Genomic DNA, 24,869 nt, shown 5'->3' with positions numbered 1-24,869 from the left:
TTTATCATCAAAACTGACATTTCTCTTTAAAAAAGAAATTATGGCCCTAAGAACCCAACACATGTGTGGGGTACAGAAGATGATACAGAAGGTTTGTGTCATGGCACACCACGAAGCCAGGGCTGAATTCCAGCTTATGATTTCTACCCTCGTGGGAAAGCGCCAGCACAACTCCATGTTGCCTGCAGAAGCGATTCTGTGGCCCCTCCAGGGGGACCACATCCATCCTGGAGGTGGAAACGGAAGCGCATCATACATGACAGAGAGCACAAGCGTGCTAAGATGAACCCGGGTGAACACACATGACACATGAAAAAGGAGGTAGGCAGAACCAGAATGGAGAATCTTTTTTTTTTACTGATTGCAAAGCTCTCTATTTTCAAAAAAGATTTCTCAGGCATCATTTGTAAGAAAGAGCCAGTAGGTAAACACAACTTGGATTATAACCCTGCCCTATAGGAAATCTCTCTCTCTCTCTCTCTCTCTCTCTCTCTCTCTCTCTCTCTCTCTCTCTCTCTCCTTCCCTCCCTTCCTCCCTCCCTCTCTTTCTCTCTCTCTCTCCCTCCCTCCCCCCCCCTCTCTCTTTTTCTCTCTCTCTCTCTGGGCTGGAGAGCACACACGGGTGAGCCATGGCCTCGGAGGGCCCCATTCACCTCACTGATGGACCTGGGCTCTCGGCAGGGATAGGAGCCAGCCCTGGAAGGTGGCTCTGGGCACTTGGAAGGCACATGGACCTGCTCAAGACAAAGCTCCCGGGCAGGGATGCTGGGGCCAAACAGGTGTGAGACTTACACATATTTCAGCCCCAACCTGCAACTGGGTCAGTCCTGCGCTGGGACGATGCCATCTCTATTTTTGTTACTATACAGCTGCTTCCTAAAAGAGCCAATATTAAAACCCAAAACAGTAATAGAGGCCCTGGGGAATCACATAGATAAACACACATTTCAAATACTTAAAGAATTTAAATGAATTCAATCCAGTGTTGCCCTGGCCGGGTGGCCAGTTGGTGGGTATCATACCTAAAACACCAAAAGGTTTCTGGTTCGGTTCCAGGTCAGGGCACATGCCTAGGTGGTTGTCGGGATTCTCAGTAAGGATGCACAGGTGAGGCAACTGATGGATGTTCCTCTCTCACATCAATGTTTTTCTCCCCCTCACCCCCTCTCTCTTCCTTCTTTTCTCTCTAAAACCAACAGAAACATATCCTTGGGGTGAGGATTTAAAAAAAAAAAAAGACAGTGTGTTCACAGCTTCAATGTTAGCTTAACTTTCTTTTAGAAAACTACAGTTTATGAGGTTTCATGAAGAATGTTGGCTTTGAGAATCTGCTGTGGGGTTTGCTTCTTTACCAAACATTCCCAAGTGTTGTCTTTGACCCAAATCCATACAAAAATAATCTCAGCATTATATAATTCTCAAACGAAATCTGAACAGCATTCCATTAGGATTTCAAATGCAGACTCTCCTGGTACCCTCCTTAACATGAAAAATCCTAATGGATTTGCTTTCTCAAATAGATCCTATATACATCCCAACAAAGAACCTTCATTACTCATCACTTACTCCGTGCTTTTTAAAAATGTTCCTCTCTTAAAGCATATTTAGTTAGACAAGTTTTTTTTTTGGCAAGGATTCTAAGGAAAACATTAATTTCAATGAAAGGCGATATTGAGACTGGAAACCTTTTCACCACCTGGCAAATGTCAATTTGTACAACACAATGTTTTCAAAGGAAAAGAAAAAAAGAGTCGCATGGCAGAAATAAGTAAACCCCAATGCCCATGCGTGCCCTAGGACTCCCTTGCTGTGCAGTTCCTGGGAAATGTAATTAGCAGTGGCATTCTGTGCTGAGAGCAGCCAGCACTCTGACTCTGTGCTTGCCACCCAGACGTTGGCATTCGAATCAGCCCACACCTAGCACGTGGGTACTCCCTGAATGAATACCTATTCAAATTGTTCCAAATAATCATGTTCATTTCCTGCAGAGTGCCTACCCAAAGCCCAATAATATTCCCATGGAATCTCAGAGAATTCGCTGTCTTGGGATTTCACATTTTCTGGGGAGAAATTGTGTCTGTGAAGGAATGATAAATCTTGTATTTCTATTGTTGAAAGTCACTTCTCATCCTCTTGGGCACTATATTTGTGTCTTTGCAAAAAAAGATTTGGGACTCCTGCCCTAAGCCAGTGGTCGGCAAACTCATTAGTCAACAGAGCCAAATAACAACAGTACAACAATTGAAATTTCTTTGGAGAGCCACATTTTTTAAACTTAAACTTTTTCTAATGCCACTTCTTCAACATAGACTCGCCCAGGCCGTGGTCTTTTGTGGAAGAACCACATTCAAGGGGCCAAAGAGCCGCATATGGCTCGTGAGCCGCAGTTTGCCGACCACGGCCCTAAGCTACTAAATCCGAAGTCAACACACAACTGTGATTTCTTAGTCATCAGAAGGGACCACACCTCATCCTAGCCATGACCCAGACACACGTTTTTCTTTAAATAACGGGCCATGAGCCCACTTCTCAGTAGAGAACCAGGATTTAGATCAGAGGGCCAAAGCAAAGTGAGATTTTAGGAACCAAAAAATTCAAAGAAAGAAAAAACAAAAACAAAAAAAAATCTTTAAAAACATTGTCATGTTCATGTCTTTTATGCAACTAGAATTTCACTTGAAACAGTCACTGAAAATGTGACTGTCACAGAGGTGAGAACATTACAATCCCATTTGATGATTTGTTCGATTATGATTTTTATGTCAGTGATTTCTGGGACGCAATATAAATAACATCCCGGTGGTTCCAGCATGTGGCCTAGGGAACCAGTATGCCTGCGTCCAAATCTGAGGTCTTCTTTGTAGTCATTGTGAACTTTAGCTAAACCAAGACTAATCTTTGTTTTACTTTTCTTTGCCTCAGTTTCTTATGTGTCAAATGAGGACAATAATGCCTACCATAGAGTGTTGTGCAAAATTAAACAATTTAATACGCAAAAAAAAAAAAAACAATAGGAAATTGCCCAGCAAAGGAGAAAAACATTAATAAGTCTTAATTATCATTTTCATTATTAGGACACTTTAGTATTTCCCTGGGACCTGAGCGTTCGTGTCTGATGCTGCAATAAAACTGATTTATCTCTTACCTCAGCTCCCTCAAGTCTTCTTCTGTTTTCTCTCATTTTATTTCTTCCTCAGCTAGATTTTGGCATAGGTTTTTCCATGAGACCTTGTATGGATCACACTCTCTGAGCATTCGTTTTTCAGATTAGCTGTTGATTGCTCGTACACGTGTCTGACCATCTCGACTGGTACAAACCGCATGTCTCAGAGCCTTCCCCTAAGTGCTTCCTTGTAAAGACAAAAGCCTTTGGTTCTTGGTTGGTGTGGGATGACAGCCTTGGCTCTCTCTCACCCCTGCACCCTCACTTCCAACTGGAAACCTTTTTTTTTTTCTTTAATATATATATTTTTTATTGATTTTTTTACAGAGAGGAAAGGAATAGAGAGGTAGAAACATCGATGAGAGAGAAACATCCATCAGCTGCCTCCTGCACACCTCCTACTGGAGATGTGCCTGCAATCAAGGTACATGCCCTTGACCGGAATCGAACCTGGGACTCTTGAGTTCGCAGACCGATGATCTATCCATTGAGCCAAACCGGTTAGGGCTAACTAGAAACCTTCTAAGTAGATTATAAAAATGGTGTTCCCGCCTCTACCTGGCTAAGCCTTCAACTCCACTTCTGATAAAATACAGTGTGAAAAGAGCTTCCCAAGGCTAACGCCAATGTGGTCTACATCAGTTGTAGTTCTTTTCAAATACCCAAATGCTGAAGATAACGGCCAACAGTTCAAGTGGTTACTATTGTTTGGCACTTTTCTGCGCCTTTGACATGTGTTAACTAATTTAAGCTTCGACAGTCTAAAAAGCAAATTCTGTTATTATCTTCATTTTATAGTGAAAAAACAGAGACTGATGTCATGTTTCAAAAATAGCTTTTCACAAACAGATTTTTAACCCCAAGCCATGTTAGATTTTTTTATATTAATCAGAATTACATCATTCTGATTTACATATGTTAAATGACCATATCCTCTTTTCTGCCAAATTAAACTTGCCTTGATGGGCTAATTAACTACTAAAGCCTGGCTGCCTAAGCTCATGCAGACTTGAGTTGGGACAAAGAGTCTCCTGTTTGCTCCAGTGTGACCTGGAGCTGTCAGTCTGTGGCCAGAACTTCCCACCCATGCACTTCCTGTCCTTCATTTACTGTGGAGGCCAAACAAGCCTGACCAATCAGAACTAGGAATCAAATGTGACGGTGGTGACGCCACTAGGCCACGTTCAAATACTTCCTCCAAACCGCAGCGCCACCCCCTCCCTGGCCAGCCACTGACCGCGGAGGGGAATCAGTAAATAGAAGAACCCAAGCATCTAGTCAAACAACCAGCAATCAAAGGTGCAAGAAATCCCAAGTGCTTTTGAATTCATCAGGAAAATAACGTTTCACGGAGTCACATTTTTAAACCTAAAGTAAATGACCTTCTTGTTTCCTGAGATGAGACTGAGGAAGACGTGAATTAGTTATTTCACGTTTGACTAAACCATGAAACATGCATGAATCCCATCGATCTCTCTCTCTCTCTTGGTTAGAACTCGATGAAATAATACATATTCAAATAAAAAATACTAAAGTCTGAAGCAACGTGGCTTCCAAATAAGCCTGCAGATCTAAAATGGGAACACCAAATGCGTGATGAATGAGAGTGATTATTATTGGTCAGGATAGGTTAATAATTAAGCTAAAGTCAGACACTGAATTCCGGGATAGAGCCCAGGACTTGCTTTGTTTCCGGGACTCGGGCTGAATCCCAAGTCCCAGCTGCCCCGGGAGCTGGTGCTATTGGCCAAGAGGGGGGCGCGTGGGGGACGTGGGCCGAGGCTCCTCCAATTCCATCACAATGACGGGAACTCTATTCTGAGCGCCTTCCCCGCAGGCGTGGGTGCGTGGCTTCAGCTGTGTCCCGTCGCCAGATGCTTAATGACGGCTCTTTGTGATTGGGATAATGATGGAGGGCAGATACATTCTTAAAACCACGTGAGCTTTCCAAAGCAGGTGATTCTAAGAGTGTGGGAGATGTGTGCACAGCTCGGCCAGCGCATCGGATATGAGTTCTTGACTCTTTGGGGCTTAGCTTATAACATATTGCAGTTCTGGTTTTGAAAAGTATGGATAGTCTTGCTCTAGAATATACATGATGGCTAAGATAATCACCAGGTCATCTCAGAGGGGTATTTTATGTTTAAAGGCATTTACTCTCCTAAAATGTTTTTTTTTAAGTACAAAGGTGTGTCACAAATGAATTTTCAATCCATTTAATAGAGAAATTCACCTCATGCTGCTGATGCAAGCGGGTGGTTGTACCCATACGTCTAGACTGATACAGCCAACAGCCACATAATGATGTCAGTGGTCTCAAAAGATTATAATGGAGCTGAAAAAAAGGCCCACTGCCTCATGCTGTCATAGCCATGTCAACATCACAGGCTGCATGTTACCGCAGGTCTGTGATGATGCCCTGCCCGTTGTGTGACAGATCAGCACATACAATGACAGTGTAGCACATACAGTGACACTGTTAGGCCATATCACCCAGGTTTCACAGCGACAAAACCACCGACAACGCATTGCTCAGACCACATCCCCTTGCCAACAGTTCATGACTCTATTTCAACACATGCATGTAGCTCTAGCCAGTGTGACTCAGTGGATAGAGCCTCGGCCTGAGGACTGAAGGGTCCTGGGTTCGATTCCGGTCAAGGGCATGTACCTTGGGTGTGGGCACATCCCCAGTAGGGGGCGTGCAGGAGGCAGCCCATCTGTGATTCTCATCATTGATGTTTCTCTCTCTCTCTCCCTCTCTGAAATCAATACAAATATATTTTTAAAATAAAATTAAAAATATCATATTTAAAATACTAACCAGTTTGGCTCGGTGGATAGAACATCTGCCTGCAGACTCAAGGGTCCCGGGTTCGATTCCGGTCAAGGGCATGTACCTTGGTTGAGGGCACATTCCCAGTGGGGGGGGTGCAGGAGGCAGCTGATCGATGTTTCTCTCTCATCCATGTTGCTAACTCTCCCTCCCTCTCCCTTCCTCTCTGTAAAAAAATCAATAAAATATATATTTTTTTAAAAGCACCAATAACAAAGTAGGTTTTAAAATAAACGCATGCCTGCATGTATAGCTCTCCTTCTATCTGGTTCCGCTGGCCCAGTGTCTGAGCGCGCCCTACTATTTCAGTACTTCCTAATTAGTTTTCCTTCTTCCTCCATAAGTCAACTCCAGGTCAGAGCACAATTACCCATGACCGCCCCGAGGCCTGCAAAAACAGACACAGCCTCTCCCCGTCTTGCGGTTCCACAGTCTTTGCTCCAGGAAGGACCTGAGCGAACTCATCACATCTCCCTCAAGCGTATTTAAGACCTGCCTTTGGCAGGCCTCTGTGCTTAGACAGTAAACATGTGGGAGAGTGAATGGCTGTAACCCAAACCCTCCCTCTGACACCTCTTGGTGGGGATTCTAGCCCCAACTTGTTGCTGATGGATCCCTGAGCAGGACTGTCTGTGCTTTGCAGGCTCGCTGACGTTTTAACTGTCAGAGCGGGGCCCTCCCCGGGGAGGAAGGACTGTTTTGTGCGGCAAAGCAAAGCACCCCGAGGCCGGCCCTTGCTTTCTGCCCGAATGCACACCCGCACGGCACAGCGAGCAGCACCTGCAGGCGGTTTGCTCAATAGTCTTCCCGCTAACCACCTGCCTGTCAGGGTGTGAGGGTCATTCCTGTTTGACAGCCCTGGCTCGCGGGACAAACGCTGTGATTCAGCGGTTTCCAGCATTCGGGGAAATGCCAGGAAATATAATATCAAATGAGAGCTGTGCTTGCTTGCTTTTCTTTTATTGTCTTCAGAGAGGGAGAGAGAGACAGAAGCAACAATGATGAGAGAGAATCATTGATCAGCTGCCTCTTGCACTCCCCCCATCAGGGATCCAGGCATGTGCCCTTGACTGGGATTGAACCTGGGACCCTTCAGTCCGCAGGCCGATGCTCTATCCACTGAGCCACACTGGCCAGGGCTGCGAGCTGTGCTTTCCTGCTTTTTTCTGTGAGACTGAAGGGAGGGTTTTACTTCTGTTTCTGTAGGCAATCCATTACATGTTACAGTGACAGTGATTGAATGAAAAATTGATGATTTTTACCCAACTATTAATTAAAATGGCTTATAATACATCTTTTTAAGAAACTGGAGTGAAGTAAAACATCATAAAAAGGCTGATCTGTAGAATCTTACCAGGTGAAGATAAGGCAGAGCAATGTAGATATCAAAATCAGAACTTGGTTAAACATTGCAGACTGTGTACGCTGAATGGCTCGGTGCAGATCATTCTAAAATAAGACAGAGAAGCATATTTTAAATGTTGATAACTATTAAATATTCATGAGCTTCATAACATTTATTACTGTGTAGTGCGTTTCAACTATGTTGTGCATACTCAATACATATACTTTCAATCAATACATCAACATATTTTCATTTTTGCCTGTGTCAAAACATACCTTACTATATAATAGATTTAGATGTACCCATTAAAACTGATTTGAAAAGGAATATTTTATGACGTAGGAACCTTTCCACTACAGACTAGTATATTATAAAAACTCAAATTATAAGCTCGAACATACAATATGGTAGAAAGTAGTGTATGCGTATGTTCACAGAAAATGTTAGGATATAAATTATTATTAGTAATTAGTCTGCGTGGTAGAATGGTAGATTTTCATAATATTTTACTTGCTAGCTCCCAGTTCATCTCAAAATGTTTTATAGGAAGCTATTAATAGTCTTAAAATCAGTAGAGCAGGAGACCATTTCACCAATATAAAATCCCCAAGAGCCATCATGTAATCTTCCTCCACCACACATTTCACCAGAACTCTTATAAAAACAAAAAGCTGCTGAAACCGGTGTGGCTCAGTGGATAGAGCATCTGCCTGCAGACTGAAGGGTCCTGGGTTCGATTCCAGTCAAGGGCATGGACCTTGGTTGCGGGCACGTCCTCAGTGGGGGGTGTGCAGGAGGCAGCTGATGGATGTTTCTCTCTCATCGATGTTTCTGACTCTCTATCCCTCTCCCTTCCTCTCTGTAAAAAATCAATAAAATATTTTTTTTTAAAAGCTAAGCTGAACAGAATTTCACCTCTCAACCCTCACTTTTCTTCTAAGCAAAAACAAAACCCAAACAAATAAACATGTAGCAACCAGTGAGAGGAAGAGAAGCAACACACAGAAATACAATGGGAACTGCACCCTAAGTGAACATGGACAGTCCGCCCCTTCTTCTCAAGGACTGACGAGCCATTTCTCTGCTGGTTGGGGTATTTTTTCCACCAACTAATGCCACAATTTATCAGGGAGTTATTTTTTCCTGGTGCGTGTTTTTCATTAGCAAAGTAGGCTCTGTCTGTTTAGTGAAATAGGTTTATGTTTTTTCATTTCCAGCAGCTAAGACAGCTCAGTGTTTCTGAAAAACACCCCACGGGCCACACTCGCCCACGGTTTGGCCACGGATTTTCCTGAGACAAAGTGGTCACTAGCGTGGATATTTAGAAACATTCATCCGGTGACAACGTCTCAAATGTTATCCAAATATTCCTCCGGCCAAAACTTGGGTCATAATTGCTGTTTAAAAGCCATTTAGAAGAAAAACAACTTTGCCTCTGGAAAATTTTCATTTCAGTGTAATAAAAGTCATCATATTGAGCCCTTACGATGTTTATGCCTTCTATAGACACACACACACATATATTTTTGTAAATATATGTAGTTTTATTTAATTCTCACAACAAGCTTGGTATGTGGACACTTTTATTCTCTTTTGAAGATGAAGAAATTGGCAAAGAAATTGAACCTCTTAGCTCTCTTATCAGAGTGATGAGCATATAGTGGGCTTTTATGAACATTTGTAGAAGGAATGACTAGATAGCAAATGGTCTTAGGGCCAGCTGGCTGCTAAGTAGTGAGTTCTGCCGTAAACATGTTTTGGTCATGGTTCCACACCAGTCCTACCCACAGCGTCAGCCTTGGGCAAAGCGAAATGGGGGCCACTCTGAACGCTGCATCTTTTTCTTCTTGCTTCTGTTTGCCCCTCATATCCCAGGCACAACCCAACCAAAATGGCAAAGATGGCTCTATACAAGGAGCTTCCACCACCAATACGGTGCCTTTCAAACCCCACAGATTTTTAGGAAATATGAGGGACTGACTCCATGACCTGATGGGTCCTGAGAACCAGGGCCCCATCACGCAGGAACAGGTCACCCAGAGCGGTGATTTGCCTTCGGAAGATGGACTCCCTCAGGGGACCCATTCAAACAGCCCTGGGCTTTGGGTTGGTGATATGTAGAAACTCGGAATCATTGTGGTTTACCAGTTCTTAGGGCCTGGCAAAGAAGTATAATAGCTTGGCCATGGAGCTGTTTTGCGAGTTTTGGTTCTGATTAGGGTAAAAACAGGCTGTCGCTTACGTTCATTAGCTTAGACACCCATACAACAGGTCACTTGAATTATTTGATAGCATTTTACCAAAAACGCTTTCATTTTTACAAACATCTAAATAAAACTATTTACTAAAAATACTGAATTTATTTAAAAGAAGTTTACAAATAAAACATGTAGATATCTACCTAATAAAAGAATAACATGCTAATTGACCATACCTTGGCAACACCCACCAGCCAATCAGGAATGAGTATGCAAATTAACCCAAAGGCAGAAAGGCAGCTCAGGCCAGAGTGAAGGGCCATTCTTGCACAAATCTTCATGCATTGGGCCCCTAGTTTAATTATAACTAAATAAATCCTTGTCATCTGAATTTATGCTTTGTGGGGGGAAGCAGGTGAGGAGTGAGGCAAAGACATTGAGTCTCCTTCTTTCTCTCTTTTGAATCTGAACACTGAAAGTAGGACATGTAAAAGGTTGAAAAAGATGTCTGCATTTGCATGTCACTTTCATACTTACAATCATATTTTCCAAGGCATGTTTGGCCAGCCAGCAGTTCAGAAAGACCGGGACAAAGAGATTCCTTAAGGCGGGCCAGAATATCTGAAAAACAAATCAACACGAAACTTTATCTCAAAGCAAGGAATCAGATCCAGCAGATCGAAAAGAAATGCAAAACAGAAATAAAATAAGTTATTAAAGACAACGGAACAATTTGAAACATGTGACAAATACATTCAACTCATTAATTTTGCTATTTATTTTTTAATATAATAATTCTAACCAAGACCATTTATCTGAACTAAATTTTGACATTTTTTTTAGCATTTAGATTTAAAGATATTACTGAAATCTAATGACAAAATTATTATTTTTTAAGATTCTTTTAGGACTTACTTAGATAATGAAGGGAACTGCATGAATGATTTCCAAAATGCAAGGAGCAGATATGATTTTTTTTTTCATTCATTGTGTGATTCTTACTTAGAGGAAAATTTTTTGGGAAATCATTACAGAAGAAGAAAGACAATAATAAAACTCTCACTGGGTGTCTGATATAATGATGCCAATTCCACCATCACATCTCTCACTGTGAGAGTTTGTCCTAGATATCCCCTCTTTTTTCTTTGCAACTTGGGGGGAGGAGAGGAGCAAGCACAAGAAGAGAAAGTGTCGCCTTTAAGACATTGCCCCTCAGTCTCAAGATTCAGACAACCTAAGTGACCTTGGGGAACCACGTTTAATTGAAAGGACATTCACTCAGCCATTCAATCTAATCCCATTCAATCTAATCCTCTGGATAAATCACCAGGTGGAAGTCATTGTCAGAAGCGAGCGACCGTTAGACGTCTGCTCATCCTCATCTTTTCCCAAATACAACTCAGCGTTGCTAGCTCAGTCCCCACAGACCCTTGCAACTCTGTCAAGTAGGAGTTAAAACCAAAGCTGGCAGTGCAGGCGCGCCATTGACTCAGACCTTCGGGAAGGGGGTGCTCCCCTGACTTGGATAAAGAAGCAAATTGCTGGCTGTCTGGCTGTTGACAACTTCCTTATTAAAGAGATAATTAGTCAACCCTGTGGTTAAACCAGAGAGACGTGTACCCTCGGTGTGAGAAATGTGTATAAATAACTGGTTCTCCTTGCTTTCTGCATCTTCTAATTCCACCCTATCCACAAGAAATGGAATAATTCCTAGTTTGTTTAGGCAATATTGGCGCTTGGTTAAACGGCACTCCTGCATCATATATTTCTAAGAAGTGTTTCATTTTGCTAAACCTCCTAAGTTTTTTATTTAATTTCACTCAGGTCCCCCATTGAGTTTGCTATTTATTTTTTAATACAATGATTCTAACCAAAACCTAAATGCATGCATCTGAGCTAAATTTTGATAGATAGTTTTTTAGCATTTCGATTTTAAAGACATTACTGAAGTCTAATGACAAAGTTATTATTTTTTTAAGATGCTTTTAGGACTTACTGAGATAACGAAGGGAACTGCATTAATGATTTCCAAGATGAAGGGTATTCGCAAAATCTGCTCCCAGATGTTTCCCTTCCAAGAAAGAATAAATAAAAAGTCAATCACACCAAGTCCCATTAGAGAGAGCAATGGCAGCATCTCAGGACTTCTCCAGCATTGGGGATGCTTACGACGGCAGAAGACTGAGTCATTATATAAAGATGTGCAAAGGGGGAGAAATGGGACCATCTGAAGTAGTGTCTACAAGAAAAATGAAGTTAAAACAAGATAAAGAAATGTGACTCTCTCAAAAATAAATAAGTAAATGGGAAATTATTTTTAAAAAGGTACAGCAATAACTTTCAGAGATTATTTTTCTCCAAATGCAATTGTGCCCTCTCAATTTTGTAGTAAGTTTAAGAAGCAAGCCCGGCGGTGTGGCTCAATGGTTGAGCATTGATCTATGAACCAGGAGATCACGGTTCTATTCTTCCTTAGGGCATATGCTTGGGTTGCTGGCTCAATCCCCAGTAGAGGGCATGCAGAAGGCAGCCAATCAATGATTCTTTCTCATCATTAATGTTCTTATCTCTCTGTCCCTCTCCCTTCCTCTCTGAAATCAATTAAAATAGTCTCTTAAAAAAGAAGCAAAACAAATGTAACAGTAATTCTTGAATGTTGCCCATAACACACTCTGATTCTATAATAATATTTCATGGGAGAAAAGTTACCAGTAAAAATAAAACTCACTAACAAAAACCTATGGAATCAATGAAAAAGTAGCTCAATATAATTTTTACTGTAATAAGCATATTCACAAACTGTAAAGCATATAAAACAGTTCCTGAACACACCACTTGTTAACAATGTTCATGGCTTTTACAACAAGAAACCGCAATGGAAGAGGTTTTTCAATCATCTCAATTCTGCTCTCCCAACCCATGCTGTGCAAGGAAGTGAATCAGGACTTAATTCCCAGGGCCCAGTACGAGCTGCTCAGAATGTTGTCCCAAAGGTTTTGCACCAATATTTCCCCAGACACCCTACGTTCTGGCCACACTTAAATATGAATTACTGTGTCCATTTCATAGGTGCATTCCTTCCTCGGTGCCTTTCTTAATTCCTTAAATCTTATTGTCCTGTCTTTCCCCCTTTCCTTGGTGAGATCGCTGATTCAAGGACTCAGCATAATCAGTCAAGTCCTTCCTTTTCATCCCATAAACTGGCCTCTCTCTATGAACAAACTCACTAACCAGGGGTCCTCAAACTTTTTAAAGTGGGGGCCAGATCACGGTCCCTCAGAGAGCTGGAGGGCCAGACTATATGAACTACTAATTCCTACTGTAACACCTCGGCTGCGCTAACTGCCCAAAAAACCTGGCAGACTGGATCAGACTCCTCTGCAGGCCACATGTGGCCCGCGGGCCATAGTTTGAAGACCCCTGCACTAAACAAACAAACAAACAAACACTTCTCACTCTGCCTTCTGCATAACTTTCTCCCACCTAGCCCCATTTCCCGATTCTAAACCCACAGAAAACAAACAAATCAGCACCAGTGCACAGCTTGGAGGTCTCCCTGAAACAGAGGCTCAATAACTATTGGGTAAATTGTGTTACCCCAACAAAGCTTTGCCAAAAATTAAGAGCACTCATTAAGATGATTCCTAATAGACATGCTTTTGCTCCCTGGATATTTTTTGCATGGATCAGGGAAAGAGGCTTAGGACCATTAAGAACCAGACCGTTGAATCTGCTTGACTCCTGTGAGCATGCGCACAGCGGATAAGTTACCGTAGGGATGAGTGAAGCCACCAAGGAGAAAATAACTATATTACCACCGTGTTTTTTATCACATACTGGAGAGGCTCCAAATAATTAAAATGGTTTAAAAAGAGCTTGCTTTACCCCCAAAGTATGAATTAGAAAGAGAGGAAAGCTGGATAAATATTAGTAATGTGTTCTATTAGCAAAAAAAAAAAGTCTAATGAAAACAGCTTACCTTATAACTGAGATAACCCAGTAGTATGGTTTCAAATAGACTTATCAAGGCCACTAACACCTAAAATATAAATTATACTTTAATGAGAAAATGCAAAAAAATATTAAAATAACATACATTCATGCTTATAGTACTACATATTACATGCAACCTGCAGTCTCAAGGGTCTCAGGTTCAATTCCGGTCAAGGACATGTACCTTGGTTGCGGGCACATCCCCAGTGGGGGGTGCGCAGGAGGCAGCTGATCAATGTTTCTCTTTCATCGATGTTTCTAACTCTCTATCCTTCTCTCTTCCTCTCTGTAAAAACTCAATTATAAATATAAATATAAATATAAATATAAATATAAATATAAATATAAATATAAATATAAATATAAATATAAATATATATATACATATATATATATATATATATATATATATATATATATATATATATATATATATAATTTAAAGCACATTGGAAATTGCCTTTGGATTAGTTGTTCAGGGATGGTGTAGCAGGAACAGGGAAGTTGGTTAGGAAACGGGCAGGGCTGAAGACCCTGGTTGACAACCTTGATCACAGGGATGTTGGCAGAACAGAAAGCAACTCTCAGGCAAACACCAAGTAAGGGGTGAGAGAGTGGGTCTAATATGCGCTCTGCTCCCCTCCTGCCCTTGCCCTTTTACCCTCGAGGTTAATTAAGCAAGAAAGCAAGCGAACCCCTCTTTAATACCAACAGTTCCTCTCCAATAGCATTGCTCTGGGAAATAGGGTTACATCCAGAAACATGGGGAGAAAACCAAATGGCACGTAACCTGTAGGCCCCATAAGGGTAGGCTTCTGTTCACCCAGAAGATATGAGACCTGTGAAAAGAATAAGAAGATGTCACTTTCTCAAAATGTGGGCAAGGCATTCATTTTAAAACTGAGATTGAGGTTGGAAACATTTAAATGATGCTGGCATAAAGGGACAATAAAATGTCAACATTAACATGAGAAAAGCTTTATGCTTTTTTAGTTTTTCTTTTTAATAATAATAATATCCATTTCTATTCCAGGAAATACCCTTTTAAATTTCATCTTTTCAGGCTCATATTAATAATAAAAGAAAAGATAATGGGCCTCTATTTAAGGAGTAGTTATGGCAAGGTACAAAATCCTCAAACCCTTTATTAGTCGAATTCCCCATTGAAAATTCACTTAAGGGTCTTCTATCAACTCTAAGGTTTTGTTAATTTTACAGCTTTCACTACTTGGCAATACAAATTCAACAGTGTTAACAATCCAAATAACTCAGATGATAGAGCACATTAATATTCCATGATTGGATTTGTATAAAATAGTTAACATATCACTAAAAATCTGTGACTGAGGATAGCATAGAATATTATACAGGACAAGGAGTTAACTATCTCTTAAAAATCATTTCACCTCTGACTCAAAAATTATTTATCCTCGCCCAGAACACCATGGCTTTGCTAAAAGCTACTTTTACCAAGCTAACAGTATTTCCTTTGATCTGGGATGTTGTTTTCATAGGTCTTGAAATATCATAGAGCATTTAAGTATAAAGGAGACCTTGGAGAAAAGTATTTTTTGAGACAAGACTATGTCATGTAGACTGTTGTAGAATCCTAAAAAAAAAAATTTTAAAAAGGCATTTCTATAAATCTCAGATATATAAATTTCAATATATAGTGAGACCTTCGAAGGGACGTCCTATTCTTCACTCATCTACTAAGCATTACATTGGATAAATGCATAGAAAGAAATGTATAAATTCTAATTAAAAACAAAACTAGTACCCAGACTGTCCTTTATAAATGAGATGTATCTATATATCTATATATCTATATACCTATATATTTATATATCTATCTATCTATATCTATCTATCTATCTATTTATCTATCTATCTATCTATCTATCTGACTGATTTGTGCATTTTTAGATAATGTCCAAAACAAATGAGGAGGGGACCAGCTGGCAGCCGGCCCGTAATTCCAAATGGAGCTTCCACCCCATTGACAGAAGCCTGAGGGAGGACACACCACACCTGTCGCTATGTTAGGCTCTGGCTTTAAATTTATTCCAGACGCCCTAACATAAGCACCGTCGCGGGCTGCATACCTTTGTGTCTCTCACCTGGTGTTTAAAAATAAGAGTCATTTCCACATTTTTAGAGTGAGAAGGATGCCTGAGGTTTTTATTTATTTGAGAGAGGAAGAGAGAGGGAGAGAGAGATAGCAACATCAATGGAGAGAATCATGGATTGGCTGTCTCCTGCACGCCCCCTACTGGGGGGATTGAGCCCGCAATGCGGGCATGTGCCCTTGACCGGAATTGAACCTAGGACTCTTCAGTCTGCAGGCCGACACTCTACCCACTGAGCCACACCAGCCAGGGCCAGTTTTGACAGGTAGTGAAGAACTATAAGCACCAGGAGGCAGTGAGTCAATGCTGATGGCTCATTCCGCCACGGAACTCAGGAACCACCTGCTGGGTGTGGCGTTCCCTTTGCTCACAGGGCCCCTGAATCACTCACTACAAACTGCGTGCACCCCAGTCTCTCATCCCCACCGCCTCCTGCGTGAACAGCACACTTCCCCTCAGAGCCTCCCGTCTGCTCAGACTTCCGCCACATCTTCATACCCGTCTTGACCCCGGAAGGGACTTGAAAATACAGCCAAGCAGCACTGAGTGGCTGCAGCTTTATTATGTCTAATTCGATAAATCTCCTTGCTGAGTTGGCCTCATTATTCCAAAGGGGAGCTGGCCCAGAGCGGCCACTTCTGTTTTGCATTAACCTGGGCCACCCCCGCCGGGGCCCCACACAGAATCCCCATTTCACATGGAGCCCGGACTTCTCGTGGTTGGTTGTGAATTGCAGTAATCTGATTTCTCAACCTGTGTCCTCTGTAATTAATGGCCAAAGAGTCTTAGTCACGTGACCTAGAAGCTAATTGTAGGAGACCTTGTTCTCTTAATGTTCTCAAACCATAGCATTGCCCTCTGCTGCCCTCCTGCCCTTGCCCTTTGACCCTCAGAGAATCTTCCCGAAACTCAGTGTGTGATGCTCAGGTCTCTGACGGGCACACGTGTTATTCACAGGTCACCAGGTTTTGAAAACAGTTCTGCCATGTTTTCCGAAGGCTTTGTAGTGGGAATCATGTTTAGCACCACATGGGCAGAAACGTGTCATCCATGGAGTGGGCAGTGAGGTCTCTAGGCCAGCGGTCGGCAAACTCATGAGTCCACGGAGCCAAATGTCAACAGCACAACGATTGAAGTTTCTTTTGAGAGCCACATTTTTTAAACTTAAGCTTCTTCTAACGCCACTTCTTCCACATAGACTCACCCAGGCCGTGGTGTTTTGTGGAAGAGCCACACTCAAGGGGCCAAAGAGCCACATGTGGCTTGAGGGCTGCAGTTTGCCGACCACAGGGCTAGGTGATGTTCTTCAATCATCTCCATGGGGCCACACAAGCAGTACAGCTGTGGAGCCTAATTACATTGGCTCAGCCACGTCTGCTGACCCACCAAGGCCTGTGCTGAGCATGAGAGCTCCAGAGGCCAATGCAATAGAGAAATGACTACAGGTGACCCCTAAACAACACTGGTTTGAACTACCTGGGTCCACTTATAGGCAGACTTCTGTCTTTCAATTTTTTTTAACTTTCTTGATTGATTTTTTTTTTCAAGAGGAAACGGACAGAGAGGGAGATAGGAGATAAACATGGATATGCTTTCCAATTATTTATGCATTCATTGGGTGATTTCTGTAGGTGCCCTGACCGGGTATTGAACCTGAAACCTTAGCTTATTGGGACAAGACCCTAACCCACTGAACTACTGAGCCCGGGCAGCCAATCAATGATTTGCTCTCATCATTGATGTTTCTCTCCCTCTCTCCTTCTCCCTTCCTCTCTCTGAAATCAATAAAACCATATTTAAAAAGAAAGAGAGAGAGAGAGAGAGAGAGAGAGAGAGAGAGAGAGAGAGAGAGAGAGAGAGATGAAACAAGTGGACCAATGGCAGACAGAGCAGGAACGCCAGAGCATGCAATCTCTTCACGGGTTGACAATCCCTGAGGGTAGGCCATGTCGCTCTCCCAGCTGTGTCCCCTTTTGCGGTCTCACAGACACAAGCTGACCACCCAGCAAAGGCACTCGGAAATAGCCACCGGGCTCCTTCCATAAATAAATATTTCTTAAAGGCGCAGCACATCAATGCTCACACCATCTAATTGCACTTGTGAATCATCACTGCATCTCCGAGCCCTCTAGCAAACGCAGAATCATCTTTGCTGCCCAAACAGAAGAGTAACCCGTGCATTTCCATGCTTAGCATTTCCATTTGATTTTAATCTTTCTTATTTTATTTTTTATATTTTTTCAGGGCAAACCTCCACAGGGAAAAAAAAAATAATAATAATCGCACAGAAGTTCACCATCGCATCTGCGTTCTGCTTTGAAAGTCATGTGAAATCTGGGAGGCTGGGCAGGGGCCCAAGGTGTAATCAGATCAGAATGATCCAGGTGCCTGCCCTCCCGGTCCCCTTCCCTGCGGCGTCCAGGGAAGGCAGAGACTAAAGTCCATCAACGTCCAGCAATGCAATTAATAAAGGCAGCACCATCATGAATAAAAATAAGCTAAATCGATAAGCCATTTAACTCAAATAAGATCAAGAACTACATAAGCTAACTGTGCACTTGACATAGTCATGGATGCTGGAGTGATTCTATTCAAGAGTACCAGCTAGTCCTAGTTGGTTTGGCTCAGTGGATAGAGCCACGGCCTGTGGACTGAAGGGTCTCGGGTTCGATCCTGGCCAAAGGCATATGCCTGGATTGCGGGCTTGATCTCCAGTAGCGGGGTGTGCAGGAGGCAGCAGATCCATGATTCTCTCTCATCATTGATGTTTCTATCTCTCTCTCCCTCTCCTTTCCTTTCTGATATCAATAAAAATATATTTTTAAAAGGAGTACCAGTTAGACTATCACTGGAAATAACTGCACAGCTGGTAGACAATAGAGTAATATATATATAAAGAAAGAACAGAAAGGTGGTGAGTGTTTAAAGAGACAGACCCATGTTAAACAATGACAGTGTTTTGATTAGCAGTAAAAACGTTACGGGTGGTTGGCCGGTGTCACTAGCATTAGAGGAACAGATAAAGAACATAAGCAAAGATGTTTGAAAAGAACGTACAAAGGTGATATTCATGTTCTACCTGAAAGACAGATCCGTTCCTAAAACATTCTTGGAAAGAAATTAATTCTATGGAGCATCCTCTAAAATTATAACACAATTCAAAGTAATCAGAAGTCTATTACGGAGGGTCAGACCGAAATACCTTACCATTCATTTCCTTGTGAGGGGCTTTCCAGCAGGACTCGGATGATGTATAACAAGCAGCTTAGTAATTTGAGAGAAAAATTGAACAGGCGTATTCTTAGACCTTTAAACAAACAACAAAGAATTTGATTTTCATTGGAACTTAGTCCAAAAAAAGAGACGAAAAAGGATTATCAAAAACATCATTAAGCAGAGCACTTAGGTTGTATTTAGAAACTTCAGTGCCATCATTGTCTACACTCTCTGAAGTTCAAGGTAGCTGAACGGTAATTACTAGCTGAATTTGGAAACCAAGAGTGTAATTGACAGACGGCTTGAACAGCAAATGACAGCTAACACTATACACAGAGAGCGGTCTAGGTCTCACAGAAGCCACAAAAATCATGTCCCATAAAGCATGCTTCACATATGTGTAAGCATTTCACACATTTATGAATTTGGGGGTAAATTTTAAAATCTAGCTGCTTACACATTCAAAAGTTAAGTTATAAATCTTGTACCCATAAATCAGAACACCTTGCAGATTTTAATTATAGAGAAATTATAATCACACCTATAACTATATATTATACTTCAATGTAGTAATTATGAAATTATAGAGAAATCATTATAGACTATTCTGGGAAGTACACACACACACACACATTTTTGAGTTTGACCAGTTGAAACTTACTTTCCCCTTTAGATTAAATATTAAATAGTCTTAATATTTTGGGGGGAAGTGGATTAAGATTGTCATGTATATATACTCTGCAAAACCATACAGATCATCGCTATCGACCTGTAATACTTCACGATGATGAAAAAGCCATTATGATTAAGCAAAACATGCTACATGCTTCAAGTCTGATGAACAGAAGCATTATCTTCCCTGCAATACTCAGGCAATTTCTGATTCGTGCATTATGAATAAAATGGAGAGAAAGGCCATCCTATAATTACTAGTGAATACAATACAATCTGGAGATGAAATGTCATTTTCTTACGGCTACCTGTGAGTGAATTTGAGATGACCCTCTCCAGCCCCAATTATGCTCCGGTGGGGTCCCTCGGCCTGGCCTGTGCCCTCTCACAATCAAGGCTGAGGAATCCCCCCCCCCCCCCAGTGCACAAATTTCATGCACTGGGCCTCTAGTTTTCAATCATTTGACTGCCTGGCAGACAAGATTATCAATTGTTTGCCTCCATTTAAAGGATATTTTTCAGAAGGATTGCACTGGAACAGTTAGAGGTAAATAGATGTACAAACACATAGACAGAGGAAATAAAACAGGACTTACTTGATCGCTGATTTTTAATAAAAAATAACTTGAGTCTCTCTTTGAATGTGTTTTCATTCATATAGAATTCAACTTGGACCCTGCAAACAGAGAATAAAAACATAATTAACCTGAAGACCAATATATAAGAGAAAAAAAGCATTTGCTTTATATACTTTAAGTGAATCCTGGACATATTAAGAGAGAGAGAAAGAGAGAGAGAGAGAGAGAGAGAGAGAGAGAGAGAGAGAGAGAGAGAGAGAGAGAGAGAGAATTAGATAAAATACTGAATTTTTTGGAGAGAAGCAGTTACATTTAAAGACATAATTCGGATGTCATTTGTAATTAAGCCAGTTATTTTTATTAGTGGGTGTATTGAGTGCTGTGGATAATTCAGAACAGCAGTAATGCACAAAAGTCTTTAATATGTGTCTGCGGAATGATTCTGAGTCGGCGTTTTTCCAGTGTTTGTCCACATCCTAAGAATCAACCGAATGCCTGAAAAATTCAGTTGCAGCAAAGCCAGGCAGAGGGGCTGCCTCAAAGTCTCGAGGGTCGGGGCCTCGAACGCATTTTCAACAAGTAGTTCCCTTCACCTTGGAAACCACACCACCGGACACATTCCCTTCCGATTGGTGGAGGCCCGTTTTTAAACAGACCCAGAGCAGGGGAGGAGCGGGGATGCCAAGCAGAATGTGAAAGTCAACACAGATAGAAACAGGACTAGTTGCCCTGACCAGTGTGGCTCAGTGGATAGAGCGTCGGCCTGCGGACTGAAGGGTCCCAGGTTCGATTCCAGTCAAGGGCGTGGACCTTGGTTGTGGGCACATCCCCAGTGGGGGGCGTGCAGGAGGCAGCTGATCAACGTTTCTCTCTCATCAATGTTTCTAACTCTCTATCCCTCTCCCTCTCTGCAAAAATCAATAAAATATATATATTTTTAAAAAGCAACAGGACTAGTCCATTGTGATTCGGAAGTGTATATATTTAATCCTCTCCAAAATATCAGAAAAAATAGCATTTAGGTAATGAATGCATTCACTTTCCCCCAAATTATTTCCACCTGCCTCTCGGGCGCTGGCATAATGAATATTTTCAAAGTACGGAGCAAAGAGAAAAATCATCTTCAGTGCACGCTGACTTGTTAATAATTATCATTGGAAATTTTCTTCTTCTCAAGCGCATGTATTATACATCAGGATGGCAAACCCAGCTGAGAAAGTGTTTGACTGTTCAAACAAACCACGAAGAGTTCCGTTTGCCTAATATCAGAACATTTTGATAATGCAATCCATATAGAAACCAGACTGTTTGGAAGTTTGGGGGTTTGGGGCAGGAGTACCCCAGGGAGATAAAACTGGAGGGGGAAATTTACATAGGAAGATGCTCACGTATTACAGGACTATCTCAGTACTCTGTGCTGTCTAGTCAAGAAGATTCATGAATATTTTAAAAACTGTCCCTTACGCCCTAAAAATAAAGGATTTTTTGTTATCTATTGTTATCTGCCATGCCTTCAAGCAACTGGAAAGCTCACTAACTCTACCCCTATCCCTGAAAGAAAGCATTTCCATGCATAAACATATTGTCCTCATTTCTTAAAACGTATGTGCCATCTTTTGTCTTTCACTCACCTAATATGCTAAGCTAAAAAGAGTAGAAACCAAGACGCTCTTGTTACTATGTCTAGAAAGAAACCCTGGCAATTGCAATATCTCCCAGCAGAACGCTATGTGCCTGCACACCTTCCCCTGCCAAACACAGACACACACACACTCACACACTCACAGGTGCTACACGCACACCCACACATGTACACAGCCGTCCCCAGTCTCCTGGAAATCCTTCGCTGGCTGTTTCCCTTGTTGATCAAATAAAAAGGCAGTTCGTTTTCAATACAGTGACTGTGATACAGAGATCAAGCTAAATTAGTTCAAATCTGCTGTGGATACAAAAGCAAGTTTGAGAAGACATGTGGCTGTTACACAAGTAATTCAGACAAGGCCCTGTCAGCGTGCTTCCTTGAATTATCAAATTTATAAGACTAGGAGTCCATTCCTCACATGCTAGCTGGCGTTCAGTCCTGGCTGTGCAAGAGGTGCAGTTTTAAACCAAAGTTAGATTGTCTACAGCCTTGCTGAGAATAACGAGGAATCTGTAAGGCATCCCATCTGAAAGTTGAAGGCACTGGAAATGGTTAGTCTAAATAGGAAGAGAGAGCAGGTGTCTTTCCATATTGAGGTGGCCGGCATTATTGAAACAAGATGACCCACAATGTGGCACTCGAACACCGGGGTTGGCAAACTGCGGCTCTTTAGCCCCTTGAGTGTGGCTCTTCCACAAAACACCATGGCCTGGGGAGTCTATGTTGAAGAAGTGGTATTAGGAGAAGTTGAAGTTTAAAAAATGTGGCTCTCCAAAGAAATGTCAATCGTTGTCCTGTTGATATTTGGCTCTGTGGAGTTTGCCGACCACTGCTCTAACAGTATCAACTGCCTTAATATTAATATTAACTTGCTGTGTGTGTGTTTTTTGTATGTTTGTTTGTTTGTTTGTTTTCCATTTTCCTCCCATTCTCTTGCTCTGGTTACTTGAATTTGATGTACAATAAAAATCAAAGTCTTGTTAAAATGCAGTTTCCTTCCTTCGCCCTTAAAATTCTTCTGCCGTCTCTTTAAAGTAGGCCTCACCATTTTAGCAACAAAGCACATTCATCCTGGCCCAACTTGTCGATGCATCTGCTTTTAGAAACGCTATTTTGCCTTTTCCATTTCTAAGGCCCTGGACACTGTTCAGGACGCCAACCGTTTGCAGACATTCTCTCTCGGAACTCATGGCAGATCTAGAACATTATCAGTGTCTCTCTTCTGCATCTAACGGGCGTTCTTCCCTTCCTGCTGCTTTCTGAGTCTGCAGCATCGGTCCTTGCATGACTCCTGTGACTACCCTCACCTCCACCCAGGCCACACCTGCCGGGACTCCCCGGCCTCCGCAGGTAGCTCAGTGGATGCACGTGATTTCTACTTTCTCACTATCTCTTTGTGGGCGGTTCTCCTTGGGGAAAATCTACATGTGGATGGCAAGCTACAAGCCCCAGCTCCCAGTACAATTCCCCTTTCTCAGACCTTTCCACTGGCTAAGGTCCCAGGGGTTACAGACTTCAATGTATCTCCTGGGGGGATGGGGGCAGAGTTGGACACATAATGACTTTATATATATATATATTTAATTCAAATGATTTTAGTAACTTGCCCAAACTCAGGGAGCTGGCCTTGGGCTGAAACTGGGCTGTAGATCTTTCCGTTACTTCTTGCCTCTTACCTCCCCATCAGCTTGATCCCTCCTCACTCGGAGGGTCCTAGGCCATTGGTACCATATCACAACAGAGCGGTACGAACACCAGACACGCCCAGGGCTGCCGAGGAGTGCTTGCTCAGTCCCGCCCTTTGGCCACTGACCCCAAACCAGGCTCCTGTCCACCTCCCACACCCCCTCCTGACCTCCGGCAGCTCCATGACATCACAGCAGCCCTCTGAGTGAGGCCTCAGAGAAAACAAACTCATGCGCATGCCTAGCAGCGATTTTTCATCTCCCCAAAGTGAGTTTCCATCTCCACGCTCAAGTGCTCCCGGGGGTGGGAGCCTTGACTGCGGGCACTAAAACCCCTACCGTCCAGGACCTGGCCGTTCCCGGCTCCTTCCTGCCCATCCCGGTCCCCACACTCTGATTCAGGCCTGACCGTCTCAGGTCCCCTGCCGGCGACGTCTCCTAAGGAGGCAAAGATGGATTCTGAGGCCCCTCCAGAGCACGCTCTGCATCTTAAACACAAAACCCCCCATGATTCATTGTCTTTGGGAAGGGGACCTAGCCTTAGGCACACACGCACACACATGCACGCACATCCTCATCATGCGTGTGCAAATAGACACAGGCGTGTGTGTGTGTGTGTGTGTGTGTGTGTGTGTGTGTGAGGATGCAATGGCCATGAGGACAGCATCCGGGTGCTAAACCACCCATCCATTTCCTGTCACTGTGGGTAATGTGGACGGCCCCCAGTAATTGCATCTGTGCTCCTGTCACTCTGTGGTAATCAGGGCTGGCAGGTCGCTGGCAATCGCAGTCCCGCCGTTTCCATGGTGAAGCACACCGCATGTCCATCCAGGAGCGTGCCTGTGTTCAGGCCGCTCATCAGCTAGAGAGCGCACCCCCTCACGTGCCAAGTTCATTGGCAAAACCCACGCTCCATGCATGCGTCCTCCTGGTGAGTGACCCATCTCAGCAAGCCCAGGGCAGCTCAGCCCTGCGCAGGCCGGCAGAGGTAGAGGAAGCCAGGGACAGGTGCATTTTTTCATCCTTAATTTGCAAAGAGCTTTTGACTCTTTATCCCTCTGCCCACGTGCATGCGTAGGGGGCAGGCCTGGGCAGAGCCATTCAACAAAGAAGGAGAAATGCAAATCAGAGCATATTAACTCGCTTTTATTCTGTTAATATCATAGCGTAACAAAAATACGCAGCATTTAGGCTTCTCATAAACTATGTATGTTTACAGCTAGCAATTCAGAAAAAAAAGAGATCACTAAATGCTTTAAGGTAATTTCCTTTTTTATTTCTCTTACCTCAACTCTACTCTCATGACACACACACATAGAAGCCCCCAAAGATCAAGTAGTCGGCAAACCTCGGCTCGCAAGCCACCTGCGGCTCTTTGGCCCCTTGAGTGTGGCTCTTCCACAAAACACCAC

The 24,869-nt window shown here is 42.6% G+C and overlaps 1 protein-coding gene across 2 annotated transcripts in view; it reads right to left on the bottom strand.

Annotated features, from left to right (window-relative positions):
* Positions 1-24,869, bottom strand: part of KCNT2 (potassium sodium-activated channel subfamily T member 2) — a 116,753-nt gene that overhangs the window by 60,811 nt on the left and 31,073 nt on the right. For both annotated transcript variants that reach the window (XM_084868808.1, XM_084868809.1), the window contains exons 2-8: positions 20,149-20,228; positions 18,872-18,971; positions 14,326-14,374; positions 13,522-13,581; positions 11,539-11,613; positions 10,080-10,163; positions 7,354-7,448 (exon numbers count right to left, since the gene is read on the bottom strand). In XM_084868808.1, coding sequence (XP_084724934.1) covers positions 7,354-7,448; positions 10,080-10,163; positions 11,539-11,613; positions 13,522-13,581; positions 14,326-14,374; positions 18,872-18,971; positions 20,149-20,228 — 543 coding nt within the window. The remainder of the gene's footprint in view (positions 1-7,353; positions 7,449-10,079; positions 10,164-11,538; positions 11,614-13,521; positions 13,582-14,325; positions 14,375-18,871; positions 18,972-20,148; positions 20,229-24,869) is intronic.

This window comes from Pipistrellus hanaki, assembly GCF_964339955.1.
Source record: "Pipistrellus hanaki genome assembly, chromosome: 20".
Lineage (NCBI taxonomy): Eukaryota > Metazoa > Chordata > Mammalia > Chiroptera > Vespertilionidae > Pipistrellus > Pipistrellus hanaki.
The sequence above is the reverse complement of the archived record's forward strand: the minus strand, read 5'-3'. Positions and strand labels throughout refer to the sequence as shown.